This window comes from Blennius ocellaris, assembly GCF_963422515.1.
Source record: "Blennius ocellaris genome assembly, chromosome: 11".
Lineage (NCBI taxonomy): Eukaryota > Metazoa > Chordata > Actinopteri > Blenniiformes > Blenniidae > Blennius > Blennius ocellaris.
Window position 1 is genome coordinate 7,761,994 of NC_137660.1, and position 26,388 is coordinate 7,788,381.

At 40.4% G+C, this 26,388-nt stretch overlaps 2 protein-coding genes across 2 annotated transcripts in view; one reads left to right on the forward strand and one right to left on the reverse strand.

The window, feature by feature from the left end:
• Positions 1-3,597, forward strand: part of LOC308135996 (transcription factor SOX-6-like) — a 110,711-nt gene extending 107,114 nt beyond the window's left edge. The window contains exon 16 of the mRNA XM_080504180.1: positions 2,776-3,597. Coding sequence (XP_080360306.1) covers positions 2,776-3,114 — 339 coding nt within the window. The 3' untranslated portion in view covers positions 3,115-3,597. The remainder of the gene's footprint in view (positions 1-2,775) is intronic.
• An 11,893-nt stretch (positions 3,598-15,490) lies between these two features.
• LOC308136982 (ethanolamine kinase 1) overlaps positions 15,491-26,388 on the reverse strand; it is a gene marked incomplete at both ends in the record, with an annotated part of 31,621 nt that continues 20,723 nt past the window's right edge. Inside the window, 2 exons of the mRNA XM_080505538.1 lie at positions 15,491-15,551; positions 23,981-24,054. Coding sequence (XP_080361664.1) covers positions 15,491-15,551; positions 23,981-24,054 — 135 coding nt within the window. The remainder of the gene's footprint in view (positions 15,552-23,980; positions 24,055-26,388) is intronic.

The following is a 26,388-nucleotide window of genomic DNA, read 5'->3' on the forward strand; positions in this document are numbered from 1 at the left end:
GTACAATATTCACTGGAATTATTTTTTGTTTTGGACATTTCTTTGGGCCTCATGGTGCATTGACAGATACAAGCCCCGGGCAGTCATCATAAGCCTCGGATCACAGAGAAATGCTTTGTGTGCTGCTCAAGCAGCTATGATACTTCAATTCAGTTATCTTTTACATAAACATGCAATCCTTCTGGGGAACTTGGCTAAAATACCCACACAAAAAAACAAAAAAGATACTTGGCTAGAATATGAAACAACCATATGTATTCCACACAAGTGTCTTTCTTTTGTTTTGAGAGATAGTTTGGAGTGTGTTTCATTCAAATATATCATTGGCAACTTTGCACTTCATGTGAGGTCCTTATCCTCAATGTGTTTCAGCATAAATAGAGAAGAAAGATTCATAACTGCATCCATTTGCTGGAGGTTTGTGGAATGACCGTCAGGGTTTGTGGATCCTTCATGAAAGCTTTGGAATCGTCTGTGGTTCTATCTGCAAAATCCTTTAACCATCGGCTGAGGAGCGTTATATTTTCTGAGTGTAGTCTGTGCAGCAAGGGGGAAAAAAAAAAACAGTGGCATTGTCTTAATAGGAACCAGCCCTGGATGTGTTTAAAGCCATCGCAGTGGCCTATGTTGGAGATGGATTTACCAGAGGCCACAGCTTTGAATAGGAGCGATTTTTAATAGCTTGTCATTTATTAAATTAGGACAATGCCGGGCGCTTGCGGGCAGAGAAATTGGACACAGACAGACATGGTGGAATATGAAATGTAAGCAGATGTTTGAGAGGGAACGACGAGCGCGAGGCGGACGTCACAGGCTGAATGCCACATTTACTGTGTGTGGTCAAGTCAATGCAAAAAGAAAAAGAAATAATAAAAAGCTTCGATTCTCCAGGCCTGGACTTTCAATTAAAGCGAAAACACACAGCTACTGAGCAGGGAGCCAGTACACAAGCAGCGTCTGGCACTTTCCATTTAACTAAAACGGGTGGTGCTTTAAAGCCTCTAACTCGAGGAGGAGTCTTTGGGAGCGTGCAGCAGTAATTGTTTGAGGAGACAGAGGAGGGAAAACTGTTAGGTGAAAAAGGTGACGGTAATTTTCCTGCTTTATGCGGTTGAGTCGAGGAGCCAGAGGGCCCGTTTGAGTGATGTGCGTTTACCCTCATTCCATCTATATTTTAGCAGGTTATTTAGCCGATGCTGGGAGCCGGCAGGCAGAGCGCCGTGTTCCGACTTGCTCCACCAGATGAGAAGCCGCTTAACTTAAGTGGATTCACAAGTAATGTTCTGTTCAGATGAATCAGCGTCTGATCGGGAGACTTTCTGTCCCTCTCCTAATGTGAAGCTTTGTTATACTTATGTGTCTTATATTCTTTTTGAAAATACATTGCCATACAGCCAATTTGCCTCCTTAGACTTTGAGCGATACTTTCAGTCTAATGTATTCAACAAATACAAGGCAGACCTGAAGTGCAAACAGATTTCTGATTTGCAGTAGATTGATCACAGTAAGGGTCTAATTTACTAAGATCCTGTTGAAAACATATAGCACTTTCAGTTTCCCTGCGTTTTGCTGGCGAACAGCTGAAAATAACCTTACATACTAACACGAGTACATAAATGATGATTATGATTACATTTGTCTCAGGGAACAATCTGCTGGAAAGAGAAGCTTCAGAAAACCTTGCAAGATCTGAGAAGGAGCACAACAAAGAAAATATGTCGCTGCAAAATGTGTTCATGAATGTCGTGGTGAGCCAGCTGAGGAAAAGGCTGAGAAGCTTTCAATGACAGAAGATTTGCACTTTTTTTTTTTTTTTTTTCAGAATCATAAATGACACATTTTTATTGGCTCCGAGCAGCTTCATCGTGCAAACAGACCCTCGAAATGTCACATAACTTCTCCATCTGCACTTGAAAATGTGTAAGCGGGCCTTAAGTGACTTCAAAATATGTCATCTCTCCTGGACGATAACGCACTTTGACCTAATGTTACTGGATTTTTAATCTTCTCTTGGTTGGAAATAATTTCTATGAGCAATGCACATTTTTACATTTGAATTCCAAACGTGTGTAAACCAGATAGCTTCTTCCGATGCTAACAGATTGCTATGACCCTCATTGCTCAGTGTATTTGTCAGCCTTTACCGTCTTGCTGTATTTTACATGCTACTGTTTTACATCAAACCTCAAATCTCGTAGCTTTTATCAGTTCACAAAATTTTAGGGGTTAAGCTGAAATGAAAGATTTTGAGCTCATGGTATTGTGAGCTCATGAATTCCACACCAATGAAATCATAGAACTCGTCTTCAGTTATGACGATGTTGTTGAAAACGATGCAAAATTAAATGTGGTTGATCAGAAATAATATTTTGTGTAAAAAAAGAAAAAAAAAAGAAAAAGGATGGGAAACGACTCAGCTGATGAAACTGAGTTGAGAGATTATTTGAGTACCGTAATTTCCGGAGTATTGTGCGTACTTGAATATAAGCGGCAAACACCAAATTAAAAAAAAAAATAGTCGGAGTTACGTGATGCACCTGAACGCATCACCTGTATTGGCGGCATCAAGCTCGTTAACCCATAAAAGTCCATAAACTAACAGTGTTATTGTTTGAGCAGCAGGGTTCAAAGCGTGTGAACGTAAATCTCAACCTGGATTATTTGTGTCGTCTTTATGCTTTTTACTCATCAAATCTCCGTTCTTTTGATCTGTAGAATAAGTGTTTGTTCTGGATAATTATTCATTCCCCTCTTGTCTTGTTCCTCAGGCCTCAGCCACCCATCTCTCTGGGTAACAGCCCGGGAGGAGTCGGCGTTTACCCCGGCATAACCATGGCCAGCACGGCCACGCCGTCGCCTCACATGACCTCGGACTGCTCCAGCAACTCCGCCAGCCCCGAGCCCGCCATCCCCGTCATCCAGAGCACGTACGGGGTGAAGTCCGAACCCGGCGGTGGCGGCGGGAGCAACGGCGGCGGGGTCGGAGGCCTGGACCTCCCCAGCGACCCGGCCAACGGCGACGACGACATGGACATGTACGAGGACTTTGAGGACGAGCCCAAGTCAGACTATAGCAGCGACCACGAGACGCGGGAGGCCGTCAGTGCCAACTGAGCGCGCCCGGGGTGTCAGGTGTACAAAGAGCACGAAGAAGGCGACTGCCGTTACCCTCGGACACACTTCTTAAAAAAAAACACACACACAGTTTATTACAGAGGCCACCGGGCGCGCTCTCAGGACATGTTGCGTCGTGCACCGGGCGCGCCCTCGCGGGATCCTGAAAACAGCGGCCACGCTCAGAGAGTCGGGGAAAAAAAAACGCCCGTTTGAAGAAAAAGGGGCGAACGGGAGTGGGGGAGAGGTGAGCCACCGACAATAAAACCCACCCGGAACAATCATTCACATCCAGCTGAGGACAAAACTTCAGTTTCCTTCACTTTGACAATCTTAACCGGAGCGACTACGAGTTGGAGGAGTGAGAGACGGAGAGAGACGAAGAACAAATGAGCGACGAACACATTGCTGTGTGGTTTGTAAAGAGCATGCATGGGTTTTGAAGCATTAGGAATTGGTCTTCAACAGCTATTTGGTCTTAAATGTTTAAGGAGTGATTTAGTTTTTATTAATATGTATTTACTTTTTGTGTTTTTCTTTTTTTTTGGGGGGGGGGGCTGCCTTTTAATTTTTTTTTGTTCTATAGACTTTTTTTCTGACAGGTCACTGCCTGTACAAACTCTGGACTGTCGGAACTTGAAATTTGGAAAGTTTTTAATATAAATCCTAGCTCTTGTAATCTTATAGTCTTACTTTTGTTTTCTTACAAAAAAAAAAAAAACCAGTGCTACACCCCTTTTTCCCCCCTGAAAAACTGCTTACATTACATTACTGTTAGTTTGGGTTTTTTTTCTTCTTCTTTTTTTTTTTAAAAAGATCCCAGCTCAGGTATGATGTGCCAGCTTGTGAATGTGTTTTTGTTTGTTTTTGTTTTTGTTTCGTTTGTTTGTTTCAGATATAAAGAGTGGTAGGACTTTTCAGACTGTCAACTAAATAAAGGGAGCAGATTCCCTATTATTATTATTATTATTATTATTATTATTATTATTATTATTATTATGTACCCATATATTGTACAGATTTTCTTCAAATGTGCCAAACATTCACATTCACTCGGGATGTTGTAGTCTTAATTTCTCAATGCTGCAAAAAAGTCTTACACGATCAGCTTGTTTTATCTGATGAGATGGGTTCTTGCTCCTGCTGGCTGCCCTCCCCGGCCCGGTCGCAGGCAGAGCTCAGGGAGGATGTGTTTTCATCACACACACACTTCACGTCGCTCTTCAACCCCCCCCCCCCCCCCCCCCCCCCCCCCCCCCCCCCCACTCTGGTTCACAGACATAATTAAAAGAGCAGCAGTGAAGGCGCCTCTTCCTTATTCCACTGTGTCGTTGCTTTGGTTTAACCACATTGCCCATAGTTCCTTGAGGCCAAACACATTTGACAATAAATGCAGCAACAGCATCTGTCCCTTTAAATTCAAAATGTGTCTTTTTTTTTTTTTTTCAAATTCATCCTCACTTTAGGATTTCCTGAGTCCCTTAAACTCACATATAAGAAGAATTAAGCAGGATGACCTTAACGTGGGACTAATTGTTGCATCACGTTGTTAAAAAAAAAACAACCTATAATTGATTGATTGATACATAGAAAAAGTTTTTATTTTCTAATGAGCAGCCTTTACTAGACTGGAAGCATATTTTGAAGAGTAAATCACTAAGAGAAGCTTGGAGAGAGAATTGCATTTTTCTGGATCAGCATGTCAGCCGGTTTTTCCACAGTCTGAAGCGAGATGTTCCCGTTTTCGCCTTAATGCAGCTCTGTGGTCAAGCTGTTTAAGAAAACTTTCTCCTTTTTTTTTTTTTTTTTTTTTTTTTAAATCCACTGCATTTCCTGTTAATTTTAATCTTATCGTTCCATTTTCCAAAACCTGTGACCTTCTCTGGTTTTCTTTTTGTTGAGCTGCTTCAGTGCTGCAAAGCTCTCTTCATGACCATATCTGGAAGTTTCTTTCTTTTTTTTTTTTCTTTTCTTTTTTTTTATATATATAACTTGGAAGAGCTTCACAAGCTGGGACAAAACTTTTTACTCTCTTTTGGCTTACATTACAGGAAAAAAACAAAAAAAAAGCCTCGTGCATAGACATTTCTGCTAGTGTCATACACATCTTAAGCACTGGATATAAATTCTATGTTTTTATATTTTCTTTTGTTTTTTAATTTTTTTTTTTTTTTTTTTTTTTTTTTTTTTTAGTATTGATTAATGTGAAGATGTTTTGATTTTAAACAGGATACATTAGAACAGTCAAACGTCACACTTTGGGAGCCTCGGGCTCCAGTAAATTGCCATTTTATTTTTCCCCTGAAGCATTTCATTTATTTAAAACAAATGTTTTTTTTGTCGCTACAGCTCTAGTGCCGCCTAAAGGGGTCCCATCACCTCCGACCTCTTTAAATAGGTAACCTCATGCTCTTGTCAGTTTTCCGGTCGCACACATATTTTTTTTGTTTTGTTTTGTTTTTGTTTTTGTTTTTTTTTGTGATGAGTATTGTATTTGAAATTCAATTGTGCGTTTTAACATTTCATTGTATTTATTAGCCAGCTTTGGCTCTAAAAAGTGTCAGTACAACTTGGTGAGAATGACAATCAAAAAAATACATATAAATAAAAAAAGTAAAGACTTGAGATTTTTCTTACAATTTTGTCACTTCATCATTGCTTTTCAGGGGTTTCTTCTTGGGACGGACGCGTCTGCAGGACTCAGTATTGTGTTTGCGTACGTGGGAACTCTTGCGTATATGTGTGTGTTGAAGAGTATGCAAAAGCAGCAGTAGTGCTGCATGAATTTTTATTTCCATTACTCTAAATAGTGCTCTCACTTTCCAGGGCTTTAATAATTTCCAACACAAGGCTTTCTGTTTCCAAAGTTGAGGTATTCCATTTGGTCTTTATATTTTGGTGGCCCATTACAGTAAATGTGGCCTATTGTTCCATTTTCTGTGTGTGTGTCTGTGTGTGTGTGAGGTAACGCCACACATTCTGACTGCGCTGTGGTGTACGCGCCACGGCGCCGGTGCTCGCTACATTTCAGAGAGAGAGAGAGAGAAACAGAGAGCTCAGCCATATGTGGCCACATCATAAATCTAATTGTAATTCCCAAATCAACTGCAGCGTCACCCTGAGTGGGGCGCCTGCAAGTTTGTCACACACTTTGCGAGCGCTCATGTGCTGTGCAACAGGGATGGTTGGGAGGGGTGTTTGAAATCATACTTGAGCTGTTGCCATGCTAATCTCGTTAAATAAGTCATCATAATTTACATTTCCCTTTTCCTTTCGGCAGCATAAACGTGCCGCCGTTTGCAGGCTGACAGACTGTTTTGTGAGTGTGTGAGTGTGTGTGTGTGTGTTGGGGGGGGGGGGGGGGTGATCACAGGGAAACGTTTCAACACCTCTGTTGAAGATAGTTCCTGTATAGCCACTGTATGCAAGTCCACGCATGCACACACGCACACACACACACACACACACACACACACACACACACACACACACACACACACACACACACACACACACACACACACACACACACACCAATGATATTCACAAGTTGTTGTTTTCAACTGGGATTTAAAGCAATAACGCTAACTAACAGCAAATAGCCGCTACAGTAATGTAGTAGACAATATAACATATATAATAATACAATAAGAGTTAAAAACCAGCAGTGACAAACCTTATTCCATTGTACTAAACCCACTTTTATTACCAGACCGTCTGCAAGTGTAACAATAGAAGTAAGAAGAACTCAGCTAGTTAAACACACTATTCTAAGATCGGTTAGACAAATGTCTGATTTTGCAAGATTCATATGTTTACTTTATATTTATTTTATTCATATTCGTCAGGGATTACAGAGGGAACCAAACGCAGACTCGCCAGGTGGTACAAAAATGGAGTTTATTTAAGAAATAAAAGCCCAGGGAAATCAAAATCCCAAAACTGTGAAGTCCAAAAACCAAAAGGTTAACACTGGGGAGCTGGGACCGAGACGTGGACGAGATGAACTGACACAGGCAACAGAGAACGGGAAGCTTAAATACACCAGGAAGAGGTGGACACAGGTGGAACTCAATGATGGGAGCAGACAAAGGGAGAAGATCATTGGTTGATAGGAAATATGAGGTGAGACACACAAGCTTTTGTCCACTTTTTGCAAAATTAAAGAATGGACATTCAATTATTACTGTACACAAAATGCATTATATACAGTTATAACAGTTTATGACAGGTGCAACAGTTGGTTTTCCTCTTCTTCCCTGTGAATCCACACAGAACTTACCGCTAATTCTAATAATGTATAATATGAAGAAGAAGAAGAAACAATCTCTTATATTAGTTTAAAAATCAATAGAATCACAGACAAACTCTTGAACTAGTTCAAATCCTGTCCAGGTCACTCCTCTCTGGAGGTGTCCCACAGGGTTCTCTCTTCGGTCCCCTGCTCATCATCATCATCATCATCTACCTTCTTCACATGGGCAATATCCACGTTTCCATTCTCACTACAACGAGGACGATGCACCTCTGTCCCAAGCCCTACTGTAGTCAATGTAGCATTTCCCTCTCTGATTATTTAAATAAAAAACAAAACCAAGGTTTCCTGTGTTTCTGTCAAATGTATTGTCTCCATCTCAGGTTTAGGTTCCTGGGAGCTGGATTCAGTCCATACGGGCCAAAACAGGGTAGATACATGAAATACTCAGGGAGAACATGTATAAAGCCTGGGGTGTTTTTGTGCGAGACAAAAGTGCTAATTTAGAAATTTTGATTGTTTTATTTGTTTATTTTCCAGTGACCATGTACAAAATACATTCATCTTCAAGAAAAGATGCTTTGCTGTAGGAAGACATTACAATACATATTACAACCATCGCCTACCGTCGCATTAGTGACATTATTAATACATTATTAATATGAGCAGTAACCATTAAAATGCACCTGTCTTCCTAAAGTTCATGCAAAATACTAAACATCTTATGCTAATACATTAAACAAACAATTTAAATGGGCTAATGTTGACACAGATGGTTTTCCACATTGTGCTTTTTCAAGTTTCGACTGCAGCAAAGTGGTTCTACGTCTCAGTTTCAGCGTTAGCATTAACGACTTATACTCATCGTTTGACCATTTCTGGAATCAGGATGTCAACTTGTCTTTCCAGTCACACATAAATATCATGACCAGGTCAGCTGCCTCCACATTGACTGCCACTGTCCAACCTCCATACCTGAATCATTGCCATAATAAAGTTTATTATTTTACTTGTTGTAGCTTTAATTTCCTCCTCTGTTAGCCAAATGTGTAGCATTACCATATTAAAAAAAAAAGCAGGTGGTAATATTATCTGAGACGCTTTGTCTGGTTACTGTGTCACTTGTTTCTCTCACATGAGGCCGATGCAGTATTGGCAGTGATAATCTGAGCAGTGCTCACACTGACTTTGACTATACCTTTCTTTTCTCGTGGTTTTATTTTTTTTTCCCGCACGTGTGTGGGGCTGATGAGGCTTAATGACACGCTTTCTTCATGAAAGCCTGCTTCGGATGGGCCCTCCAGGCAAATTCACTTTTTGATTTTTGGGAAGAAAAAAAACACACAAAAAAAAAAACCCCAGCTTGAACAGCAGAGAACCACATCCTTTCTTATTATCCTCTCCTCGCCAATTGGGCATTTAGATCAAGAGAATTATAAATTGTTATTACAAAGCAGGAGCCCCCTTCAGACGTGTTGGAGAGGCTCTTTCAATGGAGCATCAAAGCCGCCCTGTTTGTGATCACGGAGGCTCCGCTACTCATTAGAGCTCGCGCAGTGGTCATGGTGCCACGCAGCATGCTCGCCCTGCTCTTTGAGCCTGCCATCTTCAATCATTCCAATGGTTTTGGATTCAAAAGGAGACTAATTGACCCTCATATTTCCGTTGAGCTGATCGTACGTTCAGGAGGAGCACCGTTTATGAGGTGGTGCAGGTAAAAACGTGCCCTCTCATCCACGTTGCACAATAGAGCAGATCTTACTCCCAAAATACCGCAGTGATCATTGTTTTTTTTACGTTAAAAACATAACTGCTTGCCAAATGGCGAGGTCCCCTTTAGCAGAATATGTACCTTCGAAGCAAAAACAACGTCAATTATTTAACCCCTGATCAAATCACACAAGAGAACCTCGGCCACAAGAATGATTATAAAATATCTATTTACATTTTCTATATTTCCTTTGAATTAAATTACGTTTTTTACAAAGTTGTACAAATTAAATCTATAGCTACAGTGCTAAATCAAAACAAAAACAAACAGCATATGAAATGAATGGCTTCCTTTAATCTCTTTAACAGATGATTACTACTTAAGCTGAGACAGAAACATGAGTCGTGAGTATCTGATGTTTACACTTCCTCAGCCGGACTTCACCCTCAGTAAATAAAATCATGATCCACTTCTTCATATCTCACGGGTATCAAACTATATCCAGCTAAATCCCACTAATGCCACAAGGATGATATATATTTAGCCACAGTGTTCTCCATGTGAACGAATCAATTTGACCTTGGCACCCCTGTTGCACCTTTCAGAGGAAGTCCTGACATGTTCACAATATTTATTTGACCTTAACTCTGACACCTGCTGAATCAAACGGCCATTTATCGAAATGCATTGAAGCAGAGCAAAAGGAGCCGGCATGGTTTGGCCTCACCAGGACTAAGAATCTGAGATTAATGTGACATTGGTTTTGTGATCATGTCGAAGCCCAATGGATGTCGACATGCGCCCTACCTTTAACCTGCACACGCTCAGTTGGACTGACATGGTACACTTTGACCATCACATTGGCTTCATGGGATTTACATTTCTTCTCATCAGAGGCATTTTCTCCATCAGCTGCCTTAAGCCACAACACAAATCCAGAAAAAACTAAGAATTATTCAAATGTTGATAATAGTGGATAACTACATAAATGTAGTTTATGGGTTACTGATATTTACAGTATTTCGCATGTCTTCAAACCTCAACGCTGTTGAAAAGATAAGTTTGATGTACGACTTTTTTTTTTTTTTCAAGAAATCTTTGGTAATTGAAAATGTGGAAGGATCCATTTAAAATAGGAATAAAACACATCTCATGCATTGTGCGTCACATGTAAATAAGATGTATAATTAAAAAAGATCTTCCATTGAATACATTGTGGAAGAGTTTTTGTGATAATGAAAGTTATATCAATTGTAAGTTGGGAGGAGGGCTTATTAAAATTCCAAGGGTCAGCAGCCTTGGGAGGCCTTTAACAATAAGTAAAAAGCTAAATGTAATTTCTGAATAAAAGCAAATTGTGCAAAAAAAAAAAAAAACCCTCTGCAGTGAATTGCCCTAGCAGTTCTGAGTTTCCATGTTTTTGAAACACTGCATAAAGGCATATATTTCTTTTTTAATGCAATTAGAAGTGAAAGAAAAAAAATCTACAGTACTTTTTCAGGAAAATAGGCAATGGACAGAAGGCCAATTTCTTCTTTTTGTGGCAAAGTCCTTGGGTCTTTTTAAGTGCATTAGTCCGCTAATTAAATATTATATGTTTAACGAAAAATGCCAGCATGAAAGCGTCTGGATTGTTTGACTCAAAGACACGGCTGCAGCCTTGATGAGTGGATCTGAGCGCGGCCGTGAGGAGGTAAAGAACGCCATTGTTGCCAGTCCTTCCCTCATTTGCCCCGCCATATTTCTTTCTACAGATTTTACAATCATATTCCCTTTTGTGCTCCGCCATCAGATAAAGACAGTAGACACAGTAACGCTTGAGGCAAAGTCCTTGGGTCTTTTTAAGTGCATTAGTCCGCTAATTAAATATTATATGTTTAACACAAAAAAAAAAGGCAACATGAAAGCAACAGATTGTTTGACTCAAAGACTCGACTGCAGCCTTGATGCGCGGATCTGCACGTGACCGTGAGGGAGTGAAGAATGCCATTGTTGCCAGGCCTCCCCTGGTTTGACCTGCCGTCATCCTTTCCACCAATTTAACAATCCCACCGCATTTTGTGTTTCGCTCTCAGATAAAGACAGTTGGCGCGAATCAATCGGAGGGGACTTGTTGGCATTTCCGAGCGCGTTGCATCAATTTTTCCGGCGGTTTGTCTTTCGTCCTCATTGTTTTGACGAGCCGACGTGGCGCAAGGCGCTGCAGGTACAACAAAGCCGACTGAGCAGCCGCCGATTCAAAGTTCTGACAAAATCGAGCTCACCCGCAAAGTTTCACGCTTGAACTCATTTAAAATTCCATAAAAAAAAGTAAATAGATGAATGCATTATAATATATCAACACATAATAATTGAATTCAATCCAAGTCCTTCTTTTGACTTCAGCAAGTCTCAAGAGTTTTAACCCCTCAACCTTTACTTCTTTTTTGCTCTATAGCTATATTTTTCTGGCATCTATCCACAATTTACTTTGCATCTCGCAATTTATGTCCAATGCCAGCTCTCAATGCTGCTGCAGAGAGTCCTGTAGCCAGTTGACATTACGAGAGTCAGGAAGTCGGGGCAGTATAAGCCGACCGACTTGCACAAGAGTGGAGCGCAGTGCAGTGACTCACCTCTCACCTCAGCCCATGTCCTGATCTTAACCAAGAGTTTTGGACCAATTCATTTCTCCAAAACGGGACAGGAAGAAAAGCTGCCATTAAGTGGTGGTAAACTCATACATTGTTAATTTGGTGTATTTATCCCTCTTTTTTTCTTGTGTTTCTTGTTCCTCTGTGTAAAGAGTTCATGCGTGGCATCTTACGTTTCCATTGACAACAATAGTAAGTCAGAGTGTTAAGCTTTGAATAAAAGAGTGCAGAATGAAGAAGAGTTCATTTTCGTGGTCGGTTTCACCACTGGGTGGTTTGCAGGTAACAGTTTTTTTTTCCACCGGGTGTGTTCAGCACAAGAGGAATTTGTTTGGGAGTGTTCAAGCAACTTTTATTAAAAACAACAATAGATAGGGACACTTAGTCACATGATGTTGACACATGCCCATAGAGCCATAATAAGAAATATCAAATGTCGGGACCCTCAGTGTATGTTTTTTGGGAAGGTAGAAGGAAACCCGCACACATGAGAACATGAAAAGTCCACACATTTGAACCATACACTGTATATATACTGGAGTTATAAAGAATAGACTTGATGATGAGCAGGAGTTTGGATTTGTCCAAGCATCGTGTGCACATTTTGCAGAATCGAAACAATTTGTGTGACAATTAAAAGGTTTAGAAATATTCGGTTTCCAAGGTATTCAGGTTTGTTTTTTTCCCCCTTCATTTTCAGAATTGTCCAAATGTAGACGTGCATGTCTGATGGACTTGATGCTGTCAGAGTTGATCCTCTTCACAATCATTTGATTGGATCAGAAGTTTCAGAGCAGCCACTAAGAAGAGGTGAAACTGTTTTGATGATTGTGCTTATTTGTTCAGCGTTTTTCACTAATTTTGTCAAATTTCCTTTCCTGGTATCTAAAATACAATTAAGGGCTTCGTGCTTATATTAGGCAGCACTTTGTTAACTGTATGGGGATGATATGGTAGTCAAAGCACTTGGTTAAAGGTCGAGGAAAACGTAGTTCTGGTAGATTGTTGAAAAAGCCATTGCTTATTTGACAGAGTTGAAGCCTCTACCATTGTCTAGAACTGCCTCTTCCAAAATCCAGACTGCAGAATAAAGTCGCTGGGGGCATCAGACTGTGGAAATCATACTGTGAGTCAAATTGCCCTTCATATGGCATCAAATAAGCAGATCACGTGTAAGCGTCCATGATTTAGTGGTAGTTTTATCCCACTATAGAATATCACTATGTTTACCTGCACAAGTGTCTCTTTTACTTATGATATACACATAATATACGCCCAGGGATTCAAGGTTGGATTAACCACATGAGAAGAAACTGTAGCACCTTTGAACAGCACGGAGCCTCTTTCAATCACAGAAATAAAGAGAGCTTTTAATTTAACACATCACACAGTCAGTGAAAGTGACTGTGTTGAATCTATTAATCAAACTGCTCATTTCTGCCTCTTTATGTCCTCATGTTTATAGTCGTTTGACCTTTTGCGTAGGTCCAAAACAGAGCTGCGAACACACAGTTCTGATAATTACAGTTGGAGAGCACTTGAATGTGTGAACGCTTGGATTCATACAGCTTAATGTCCTCAAGAAAACGCTTCAGTTTCTTTCTTTATGCATCACTTTGATATTTTTACCAAGTAAGTGGCAGAGTTTTCCTGCTAATTCATGATGGATGATGTGTAACACCTTCAGAAAGTACCGTATCGGTCGTCTGATCCAAAGAATAAGACTCGTGCTCAATGGAGAAGCTGAGTTGTTAATTTCACTTTAACACACCGCCGTGGTAGCAGAGATAAATCGGATCCAACAAGTGTTGATTTGTCACATTTTGACAGGTTGGATGGAGACAATGAAGTCGATTCAGAGACTTTGTGGCAACACAAATCAAAATATGTTCTTTTTGAATCCATTGTGCTTCAATAAGTGACTGACTTTGTCATTGTGAGTGAAATTCAGCAGGTTTAACCAGTCGTCATGCAGCCGCTGTGCAGTTTTCACTGCCGTTCTGTGAAGGTGGACGTGAGAAAGCCGTCACTCCACCTCAGGTAAGTATGGAGTTCATACGTGTGGTGTATTTGTCCTGTGAGCACGTTTACTGTGTTCACATGATAAGTGACAATTTGCCATTGCAGGAGAAATATTGATTTTGGGTTTGGGAAAGTTCTCAAATAAGGTTTGAAGACAAGCAATAATGGGCCAGAGGTTCATGAAATATGCATACTGAGGCATATTACTCAAGACTAAGGCTGATTTACTGAGATCATATATAAATCATAGTATTTGTATAAATCGTAGTGCATTGTATCTTCATTGAAATACATTTCAGTTTGGGTTTTGCAGGTGATCAACTCGTGATATCGTAATTAACACCTCGCTCAAACAGTACTGGAGTATTGTAATTCTGTTTGAAACAGCCATTATGTTGAGTGGTTGCAGAGAGAGGATGTGTATTATGAGGAAGTTTTCAAACACAATAGAGTAAGAAACTCACATGTAATACATACAATATCACGTTTGCACTTATTTTTAAATGCTGCCGATCAGACGGGAATGCTGGAGAGGTCACCGAGCTGTAAAAATCTGAAAAATTCAAGAAAGCGTTTGTTATCTTTGAAGATACGACCGTCGACATTGCATAACATTATCAAACAAAACCAGGCTGAAAGAAAGGTTTTTTTTTTTTTTTCATTTCCTGTAATTTTGGTGTCTTTATGTTTCTACTCTGTACCAAAATCAGATATGTAAACACTTGTCAGGAACGGATTCTGTGACCTTCTGGATCTTTAACAAGTTAACGCGGCACATAACCAACAAGGTGAATCACATTTGCTCAACAGCAGTTTGGTGGCAACGTTACAACTTTAGCCTATAGTGCGGAAAGCTCTGAATGCAGGATATGCTTCAAGGTGCTTCAGTAAGGAAACTCATTTTCCCAGCTTACAAAGGTCATTTGTTTGATTTGCATGTTGTGGAGCTTGTAAAACAGTCAAACTTATGACGAAATATTGACTTAAACTGCAATTGGTTTCAAGTTCACTGACGAGAAGCACAAGCAGGAAAGACTACAGGGTGGCGGGCGTCACTCTTGGTGAATGAGGAGCTCAGACGTCCGAGGATGGTTGGATGGAAGGACGGACGGACAGGCGGATGGATGGATGGATGGATGGAAGTGACTGATTTTTGATTTGACAGAAATCTTCATGAAGATGATTTATGACTTTCTGACCTACTTTCTGAGCAGTACTGTATTTTGAAATCTCTCTTTGCACATTTATTGGACAAAACTGAATTAACTTGTGGTATTTATATATTTTACTTTTACTCAACTGTGGGGTCGATACACAACCCGGATGGCTAATACAACCCAGCTTCACTAAACAAATCATCCCCTGCAAGACAGCAATGAGAAATTGAAATGAAAACCTTTTTTTTTTTTTTTACACAACTGAATAAGCCTGCAAATAACCCTCTTTTGGCTTTTATGATCTGCTTAGTTTTGTGGTCTGATGTGGCCCGTCTGAATGTGGGAACAATTAATGTGTTTCTGGCATCAGTTTCATCTGGATTTGCCAAATCGGCTTATCGGCATACTGACTGTGGTCAGACAGAAATCTTAAAAATCACAGTGATAGCTAAACATATGATCTCAGATTACAGCCTGGAATAACAGACAAAGGGGGTCCGTTTTATAAGCTTCCTTTATGTTCTTCCATTTCTGCAATGGATTACACAGTTTTTGTACAATGCATGAAGGACAGCAGGTGAAATACTGTTTCAACTGATCACAATGCTAAATATTCCTCTTTCTTTTCAAAGTAGTAGTTGAGGCGTGCCGTGGCGTACCTGAGAGAAGAAAAGAAGACAAAACAAAGGATCCCATTACATAAAGCTGTGCAAACAATGAACCAGCAAAATTCTGCTAAAAACTCTGAAGTTTTATGTTGTTTTTAATTAAATGAACTTTTTTTTTCTTCCCAATCTCTTTTCATGCAAAATGGATGAAACTGTAAACACAATCTACTTGCATGAGCATGCAATTTAGCAGAATGTATGCAGAATGTCAGTGGTCAGGTTCTATATCTGTTGAAGCCAACAAGTAGAAAAGTCAAGGCTTTTTAGGGGATTACGATGAAAACTGATGTCCACTGGCTCCCAACACTTTCTTAGCTTCTTCCTCATTTTTTATAAGATTACAATATTCATCATTGTCTGTGGTTCACTGGCATGAACTGCTTTCGGTTTTTGTAATCAGGAATTCTACATTTTTCTCGACGCGTGTGTTGGAGAAGCGATGGGTGCGAGGGGGTCACCTGTTTTTCGAAGGACGCAGAGTCCCACACGGGCTTATGTTTATCTGGATATATCGGGGCTGGGAAAGTAGATGTGGCTTCATTGAAAAAGAAGAGCTTTCAATCTAAAACTTATTCAGTCAGCTGTTTCTTCTGTGCAGCCTCATACTGAATCTCTGAGTGCCGGCTTCTTGTTCATTCATCATACTTTTTGCATTTGCTGATTTTGGTGCTATTATCTAAATGTTTTTGTCTGACAGGTTGGCATTTTAACATTTTACAAACGTTTCATGCCCCCGATGTTCAGAGAAAATAGGCTCCATCGCTTTGACATCGTCTGGGTCTGTTTTCCACAGAAATAACATTAACCCAGCGCTCAAGCAACAGCAGTGCAAACCATCAACCATAAAACACATTTTCACGAGTAAAACAGCTTGAGGGACTCTTACACATGTCTCAATAGACATGTAAAATATATAATCTTAATGATGATGATCACTATTCAGTATTAAGCCTGTATTTAAGGTTTGTTGCTGTCCTCTGCGACATTTTTAGCCTTGGAAATATTAACAGCTTTCAGAGCATTCAGTCAGTTGGAACACACTTACCGTGTCAAACAGGGGTCTCAGTCTGCCTAATACAAAAGGTGGAAGATTCAATCTTCATAAATTAGCCATAAAGGTGTGTACCGATGAGGTGCAAACTAATATACAATGTTTTTATTCTGTATCTTCAGTACAGGTCACCCTTCACGTCCTGCCTGCCGCTCAAGGTGGGCATCGTGTTTTTGTTTGCACAACTTGCATAACAATGTGGCATCGCGTCTCTATTCAGTGAGGCAATGAGTCTGAAAGCTGTGCCAAAGCTCAGCGCATTTCAGAACTTAACTGCGAGAAAAGTGGTTTTTGTGTTTGTTCAAACCATATTATCGAACGCCTCAATAAATCTGATGTCTGAGTACGCTGTTGCCCTTGGCCATTATACAATACCCTTTGAAATTAAGTGAAGTTTCAAAAGCACAGAAAATGGAGGCACAGAGAGGAGTTTGTCCTTTAATCAGTGCTTTCACTGAACTCCTCAATGCCGAATCAGTTTTCTCGCTCCCATTGCCGGGTGAGACAAAACGATAATTCAGACACATGCCTTTTAGTTACTTGTATTCCATCACTCTGCTCCCCACCTGCATCTCTGGCTAAAACCACGCTCTAATTATTGTGTCAGAGTCTGCCTTCTGTTGTCTGCCTTTCTCAGAATTGTTTCTCTCTCGCAGTGTTCTCTTCACTAAAGGATGACCTTTAGATATAAAACACACAGTGGTAGCTGGATGACAGAGATAGACAGTGCAGTATGTGTCTCGTCTTTGCCACCAAAAAAACCCCCAAAACAAAACAAACAACAACAACAACAACAAAACTGTTAATAATAAAGAATTTGGGGATAATAAAAATCTTTGCTTCTCGTCTTGGCAGTGGCTCACGTACAATTTTCACTTTACTCATTGTGGTTTGGCGCGAGTCAACAGGCTTTCTCTCTTGACAGACTTAAACTGGAGTTAGCTGCGCTGCAGTGGATGACTGACTGCTCTCTCATTCACTCAGACAGCAGGGCGAAGAAATCCGGCTCCTGATTGGATGGAATCGAACCTGATAAAATCTTTGCTCTGATTTCAAACCAGGAAAAATATGACGGTGGTTTAACATTTCTTCACAGTGATGCTCAAAAAAACAAAACAAAAAAAAAAAAAAACAGTTTCAGTGGACTTTAATAGAAGGACAGACAAATTTGGTCTTGTTTTGTCTCTGTGGTGACTGCCACCCTCAGTCTCAATCACTTAGCTACTGCATGAACCCACAACCACTCCCAGTCAACAATTGAGTTTTAATCGAGAGCAGGAGGGTCAAACTGCCCGATCAGAGGTTTTTAAACATGAGGCAGAAAGAAATCAGCTTAATATGTGTAATTAAAAGTAATTAATATGATTCATGTATCCACAGAGAATTGGACTGTAACGGGCCCCTTTAAAACAATATTATCAAGTGAAAACTTGATAAACTCCGAACTCATCTCTGTGTAACTGAGGTGAACTGCAACTTTTCTGAAATGCTGATATTGTGCATGTGTACCACGGATGTAGTAAAGTTTATCATCATCAGAGATGAAACACATCCATCTAATGTTGACGTCGTCATCAAGCTTGTAAAAAAAAAGCCCAATAATGAGCAACTTATTGCATTCAGGTGTGTTGTAACTGGGAGAGAGCTACAACAGGCAGGACACTGGCCCTGGAGGCCTGGAATTGAAGACCCCTGGTGTAAACAGACATCCAAAACGTTGCTGTGTCAATGCAAAACCTTTCTCAAACGAGAATTCAAAAACGATGCGTTCTCATTTGACACGTCATAAAAAAACAGGGCCTTAATGAGACCAACAGACAAAACAATACACTTCAACCTGGGTCGAGAAAGATAGTATAGTGCAAAGAGAAAAGATCAAACAAGAGGAATTTTCAGTTGCTACAAATGCAAAAAGAATAAAACGAGCTGTGTTGAGATGACAAGGTTTCAGGATAGTTCCATATTTTTTGCACCGTTGACACTTGGTCTAAAGTTGAATATTTAAGGTCATTGTAAACTCACATTCTGCACATACCTGACACTAGTGTTGCGAAAACTATTGTTTCCTTAAATAACTGCTGGGTCACAATATGAGTAAAAGTGGAAAAGTAATTATTGAATTACTTTTGTTTCCTTTTGTTTGCTCTGTCCAAAGAAGAAGAAGAAGAAGAAGAAGAAGAAGAAGAAGAAGAAGAAGAAATACATGCAGCTGTATAATTGTAGAGTAACTAACATATTAGCTAAGCTGTACCTGTTGGCGAGTTTAATTTGGTTTGAATGGAGTTGGTTGGAGGAAGATGCTATATAAATTGGGTCTTGAAGTTTTTTTTTTATTTTTTCTTCAATAAAACACATCTATTAACTAGTGACAACAAGAGCATGGAAACGGTTGGTATGAATTACAGACATGCAGATATCAGCAGGCGTATTGATATAAACTTTACTTCAAGCATTACAAAACCTGTGGATAAAACATGATGTTGATATGAGTTACAAATGGACATATTGTGAGAATTGGTGTTTTTTAAAACACCACCTGAGTATCTGGGAAAATGTCTTCTAAATTGGTATTCACAAATAACCTTCACCAAAAGAAGTCAGATTTTGTGGTATTAATGTAATTGCCCATGGCGCACACACCCTTCAGACGGAGAATTACGTTTCAGTAAAACCATTTAGTAAGAGAACAGCGTGCCTCACAGGCGATCCCATTCATCCCTGTTTTTATAAGGCCCGGCACCTAAAACTGGCGTGCTTCGTGTTTATCATCATCAGAGATGAAACTGAGACGTTTTCCCATTTAGCAGAAGTCGGGGAAAATGAAGTCCCGCCGAAGCAGGTATTCCCTTTCACAATGTGCTTTTGTGCAGAAGTCGCTCATTTTGTGCAGCCGGGCTATTCCAAACAGAGGGCCCCCTCCTCGTTCATTTCCTCATAATAATGTCTTTGTCGAATAACAGCTCACCCTGCCAGCACATCCACAAATCTAAACCGCTGACTCGCAGACACTTTCAACACACGAGTAAAATCATATAAGGAAAGTCAATACGGACGGTAGGAGGAGGTCCGCGTTCCCCTTGTGGCTCCCTATTGTCACATCTACATCTGGGTCTGGTTAAAGCACCGGGCCTGGACGACGCCTGTCACTCGTCAGGAAGTCGACGCGGCTCTGACTCAAGGGGGATAAGAGTGGGAGGAAATATAGACGCACACAAACACACACGCTGGATAAAGCTACAGCTTCTCATCACTCATCAAGCTTGTTTATTATTAATACTCCAATGTCACGTTTAAAGTTAATAGATGTAAAACTGATAGCTTTAAAAAAAAAAAAGGTTGTAGTTATGGCCATGACATTATGGTTGAAGCATCTCTTACAGCCAAAGGAAGTTATTCTCACTTGTTTTGTACGTAATGTTAATTTTTTAATCCAGAGACCCTTCGAAACCTTAAAGATTAAAACTTAACTCTGTACACCAGACGGGGGTGCTGCAGTGCATCATTGTGCTATTTATTTTAAATGAATTTTATTCCAATTTTTAAAGATGCCGGATTTAAAAATATATTTGTATTCTACAACAAAACAATTCAGACATAAAATGGTTTACTTAAAAGGCACATTATAATAAAAAACCATCCTGATCTCATTATATCATTGTTTATATAATCATCTAGTCCACGTCTAGTGCAAAGAGAAAAATGTTCAATTGAAAAATGACCAGCTATCTTGATCATTACTGACTAAAAAAAACTAAAACAGAACAAAGACAAATTGTGCCCAACAGCGGCTCACTACTGCCACCTAACATACAAGTGGTATTTGCGACATTTCAATTAAAGCAAGTAGAAAACAGAACGTTTTGAAAACACAATGACGCCATAGAAACGGGGTAAAATCGCAAGTATTTTTTCTGAGGCGCTGCCACTGCCGTCCATTTTCTCCTGGGACTTGATGGTTTCATAGCTGAGAGTCACTGTAATGGCAGACCGACTTGTTTGTCTGTCCTGACCAATGTCGGTGTGCTCATCATTGTTAATGCTTGTAGTGTATTGTTGTCTGCACCTATGTGTGTGTGGTTTCATTACAAAAACAACCACCAGTGAACTTGTGGCCTTACATGAACGCGACATCGCTTTCAGTGTTTCTGCCATTTCCATCTAAACAGGCATTGTTTTCAAACGCTTGCAAACGCAAAACTTTTCTGAACTGAAAATGGAAAACTGATGCAATTTCATATGAAATGTGGCCTTAGTGGAGTATTGATGGCTGCAGCCTTCAAAAATCAACACTGAACAAATCTACCAAACATTAGGAGTATTTCTAACGCCTGTGTATTTTTTTTTTTTTTTTATCATACCCACATTATTTCGTCTGCATTGCTCTTCATTATAAGCCTCCAGATGAGTGGCAAAGGTGAAAAAATGTATGATTTTAAAACCATTTAATGGCTAATAGAGTAAGTAAAAGGAAAACTGATGTAAAACTTTAACAAAAAAAATTGAATGAGCCTCTATTGGCTTTGGCTTGGCTATTGTACTGTGATTCTCCTTTCATCCAGTCAAACCAACCTTCTGTTCCAAAATGACAAAGGTGCAGTTCCATTACTTACTTTCCTGTTGAATATGAATGTAGGTTTCTTTATGCTATTTAGATAAATGACAAGGACAGTCTCATAAGATTATATTCTGCCAGTCGGTGTGTTTAAAGAAAAGATGAGAGGAAGAAAAGACGTTGACCGCTGCCATCGGGGCTGTCTCTATCTCTACGCCGCGAAGAATAAAGGATCCTCTGAAATTCGGAAGCGTGTGTGTAAGCAGAGCTTGCTTTCAATCCTCAGACCTGCCTTTGCTCTCTGAGCTCATTTCAGTTTAACCCCCCAGTTAAGGAGAGGTAACCCAACCCTCGCCACGCACTTTAGGACAACCTTAGCCGGCGGCTTAGAGGAACAGACATCTAGCAGGCGCATGTGGCCCAGCCAGGGATGAGAGACGTATATGTAAGGCAGGACCGACGGCCCTGGAACAATAGTGCCTCTGTGCCTCGGCACCCCTCTGGATCACATTTCCTCTGAGGTCCAGATCGAAATGAGGCGGGGGCCCCGTCGCTGATCTAGCGAGCGGGCAAAGAAAGCCACACAGAGGGGAGGGTGCCGTATGTCAATAGTGATTAGTATCACCATCACAACTGTTGCAGGAGCACAGAGGCAGAAAAGAGGCAAAAATTGGGGGGGGGGGTGTAGGGTGAGGGTTAGGGTTAGTAAAAGGGCTACTTTTACTGTCTGGTTTTGCTGGTGGTGGGGGGGGGGATGGGGGGATGGGATGGCTCTCGGGACCTGTTTAAAGACAACTCGTCTTCATGTGGCTTGGTGTGAATTTTAAAAAGGAATCGGTCTTGATTTCTTGCCTTTGTGAGAGGTGAGGCTTTCATCTCGTCGTGATGTGTGGCTCCGCGGCGGAGAGTTTCACGTGTAAATATTATGTCTGTGCTCGGAAGTGACAAGAAGAGGAGAAGAAGTGTCCTCTTCCTGCCTGCTTTAATCTCCACATACAGATACACAAAGCTGTGGAGGAGCAGGAGGGGGGTAAAAAAAAAAAAAAAATGAAACACACTCAAGTTCCCAATCTTTTATCGCAGTTTCTCTGCCAACAAATTCTTTGTCATGCAATCCTAACAAAGATCTTATTTGTCTAAACACCGCACTAAAATAGTGAGTGCCTGAATTGGGCGGACAGGATGTATTCCTCCGTCTGGGAGCTTCTGCGTGATGGATGATGATGTTAAGTGCTGTAATAAGGTGGTCCCAATAAACTCAGCCCAAGTCGTAATTCTCTTTGTGGTTTTATGTGTGTCTTTGTTTAACAGTTATTCAAGTGGTGTTAATATGAAGGTAGTGCTTCCTGTCAGGGGGACATGGATGTGGATATGAACAATTTCAGCTTTAGGTTTTGATTGATGAAACTTCTCAGCCACAGACTGAAGTAATACTACAAGTGGCTAAGCTGATATTCAATCTTGCTCCTGATTGGAAGCAACATGTCAGTGTAACACCGCTACCTTTTGGTAGTGATGCAGAAGTGATTATGAAATGAATAACACATAAGTTCATAACTGCTATTTATTTTCTTGGTACATGAAACAAGCTGCCGTCACTCACTGCCCTGCCTCCTCCTGGACTTTATAACATTAAAACAGTAAATCTTTTTTTTTTTTTTTTAAATGCTGCTTAGTCGGCCTGTTGGTGGGTTTCTTTCAAAAACACAACGAAATACATGACTGCTGAAAATGGTAACCGACATCTGAATTCTTTTGACTAACTGGGAAAATGGATTTCACTTATATAGCACTATTCAACTGTGTGAATAGTCCTTAAGCGCTTTACATCATTCGTCACATTCACCCATTGACACACCAATGTCGCCCACAAAGTTCAGGTAAAGTAACACACCCTGCTTATTTCTTGAATTGTCCATGACTTCCACAACACTGCTGCCGTGTGGAATACAGTGAAGCCAGGCACGACAGACTCTGATAGTTTGAAGTCTGTGCTGAATTCATAGTTTTGTCTCAACTGAAAATACTTTTTTGAAATTGTTTCTTTAACATGTTTTTTTTTTTTTATTTAAAATTTGTACTGATGCACTATAGCACTATGTCATTTCCAGGGAGAATGCATTGTTTTTGCTTTTTCGTTGCGGAAAAGTTTCACGTTGACATGGCAACTTTCTGCAAACTTGTCCTTTCTGTCCGAGCATTTTAAAGAACGTTCACCTTGGTAGCCGTTCAAATCAGCATTTTCAGCACCGTTGCCATGTAAACCGACACCAAAAACGCAATGAATTTCACATAGAAATTGTTGCCTTGTCAACGGGCTCTAAGTTAATACATTTCCCAAAGATAGATACATTCCTGAAAGCACTCATATGTTTAAAAGTTTTAATAAATGATACCACTAATATCACCAAGAGCAAAGACAAAAGAAGTGGCTTGTCCTGTACTTCACGAGTTACAAAACATAATGCTCTTGAAAGTAAGTAAATAAGTAAGAAATGTTTTGAAGTTTTATGGTGAGACCAGTTCTCGTGCTTTGGCACTGAATATTCCTCAGCCGTGTAATTTCAGGTTTAAATGTTGTTTACTGCACTGGAAACTCGAAGGATGCCTCTATTGTCTTCCTCCTGAAGGTCAGCCACCATTGACACACACATAGATGCCCCGCCGAGGGCAGCACTGCAGTTACTGCACTGTATTTTGCTTCAGTCTCACGCAGTTATATCAACGATACCATGCAGATCCCCCCCCCCCCCCCCAACCAGGAGACCCCCCTCCCCACCGCCCATGTGTCTGCCAGCGTGCGTCAGGATTACAAACCTCTGGAAGTCAAAGTCAATTGAAGAGAAGCGTGATTGCAGGATGGCCCAAAGACCCCAGAAGAAGTTGGAAGCCTGGTGGAGGAGAAAAAAAGAAAAAGAAAGAATTGAGTCTCAGTGGCTCATGTTCACGTTTTGGTCAATTTACCGCTGACTGATTTTCAAAGCACGTCGTGGTTTTTCACATTTTTCCATTGTGACTCTCCAGCCTCCCAGTGCTCTGGTAAATGAAAACACTTGAAACATCAAAAAAAGCATCTTTGCTAAGTCGTGATATATTTGGAAGATTGCATTGATTCAGTTACTGTACTGCACTGTGGAATATGGCGTAAACAATGACTGAGCGTGTGCTAAATCATTTGACATGTTTTTTTTTTTTATTCTCTATTGGGTTCCACATCATTAAAGAATGGGGCGAGGTGTTCAGTTAACCTAGCCCAGTGTGCACTTAATGCATAGTCACTTGATGTGGTCTTCAAAAGGACACCTTACAAGACCGTGTGACCAATGAAAGTCTCACATGCCCCTTTGATCCAATTAAATTTCAAAAGCTCACTTCTTCACTTGGCCCCGGCCCCCTGCTGGGGGGGTCACAGCGGGGTCAGATGTCAGTGTCTTGCTGGAGGACTCTTTAACAGGGCCAGACCTCGAGCGAGACAGAGAGGTTTTTAAAGAATAGAAATGTGGATTATGTTTGTAGAACACCAGAAGCTCCTCGGTGACCTCCTCCGTTGTAACGGCTCCCATAACGGCGGCAGTCCGGTTAAACGCTGCTCAGTCAGAATGACAAACCTCTGTATTGAATGGTTCCCTCCTTAATGGCTTTGCTCACTTAGGCTTCTGGACTTCCATGCCTTCATAAATTTCAGTTGTTCTCCACCCTTATTGTAAATCTTCATGGTAAGGCCACTAATAGCAAGTCCTAATAAGATCCAGACGGGCCTCTGTTCTGCGGCCCAGTGATATAATCACATTTTTATTTGATAATCAAATAAAGGGTGGAATGAAACGCCTGATGAGCAATGTGCGGTTTTTCTCTCGCCGCCCCCCATGGCAGCTTTTCATCTCTAATCTCCGTCCCTAGTTAGAGAGCGAGATTGAGCGTGTTTCCATTGTGATTAATAACTTCTCTCCATTAAGGGAGCATTAATCTAACACTGAGTGGAGGCCGGGCCGTCGGTGACAGGGAGCCATTGAGAAAAAGGCAGATGAGAGATGTGTGTGGAGAGTGACATCACGGAGCCGCGGGCTTTAACTCCGACATCACGAGGGGATCCCTGCAGAGGAGAGGACGGCTCGTAAAGACCCCGCTGCGTCTTGGCACAAGTTTTCCAGGGATTAAGACTGAAGAGAAGCAGCTCTGCTCCGCGGAACTTTGGCAGCATTCCAGACTTTGTAGATGCCACACAGCTTCCTTCAACGCATGCTAGCTTCCCCCCCACACACACACATTCATCCATTTTATTAACTACTGACATGTAGCTATAGTATCTGCTCAATGTAGTTTGATTATTACGAGCATTTATCAAAAGTACAAAAGTTACACAAAATGGCTTACATTACAATTTGGGGGGAAAAAAAGCAAAGAAAGAAAATTCACAATATTCACTAGTCGAATAGAAAAATTAATTGATGGCATTTTTCTAAAGCCTATTATATATAATCATCTGGTTTCACCAGATGTGGTGAGAGATTCACAAACCGTGTGTGTGTGTGTGTGTGTGTGTGTGTGTGTGTGTGTGTGTGTGTGTGTGTGTGTGTGTGTGTGTGTGTGTGTGTGTGTGTGTGAAATTATAATTATTTTCTATAGCAGTTGTTAGTGTCTTGTGCTAATGAAATGTTCAGTACTAGTATGAATTAACATATTAACATATGAACATACCCAGCTCATATATAAAACACTGAGTTATCAGTGTTTTTATGACATGTACAGATTTTTAAATTGACTTTTACATTGTTGTCTCGCTCCAGTGTTTTCTGATCCTTTGGTGCTACAATGATCCTGTGAATAAAATGTGTCATTATACTCTTATTTATACTTAGAAGGCATTTGAAAAGCAACACTGATCTTTAAAACTTACTGTATGATGTTGAAAAATGGTGTATCTGAAATCCATTGAAACTGCTGGTTTTGTTTTAGAAAAATAATGTAAACCTCTGAAATTCACTCTATGTGCAAATTTCACATTTAAATATATCTTGATAAAAGCAAAAAACAAGGAAATGTATGTAGAATTGAAAAAGTACGCAGAAAATTAGAATTTATTTAAAACGCAGGATTTTAATAATATTTTTAACACAGATGTGTAAAAATCCTTTGAGAAATCAAAAGTATTAAAACCTTGTGATGTTTCTTGGTTTCTCGGACTCGCTCTCCTTCACTTTGACACAGGGCTTGTCGAAAATGAC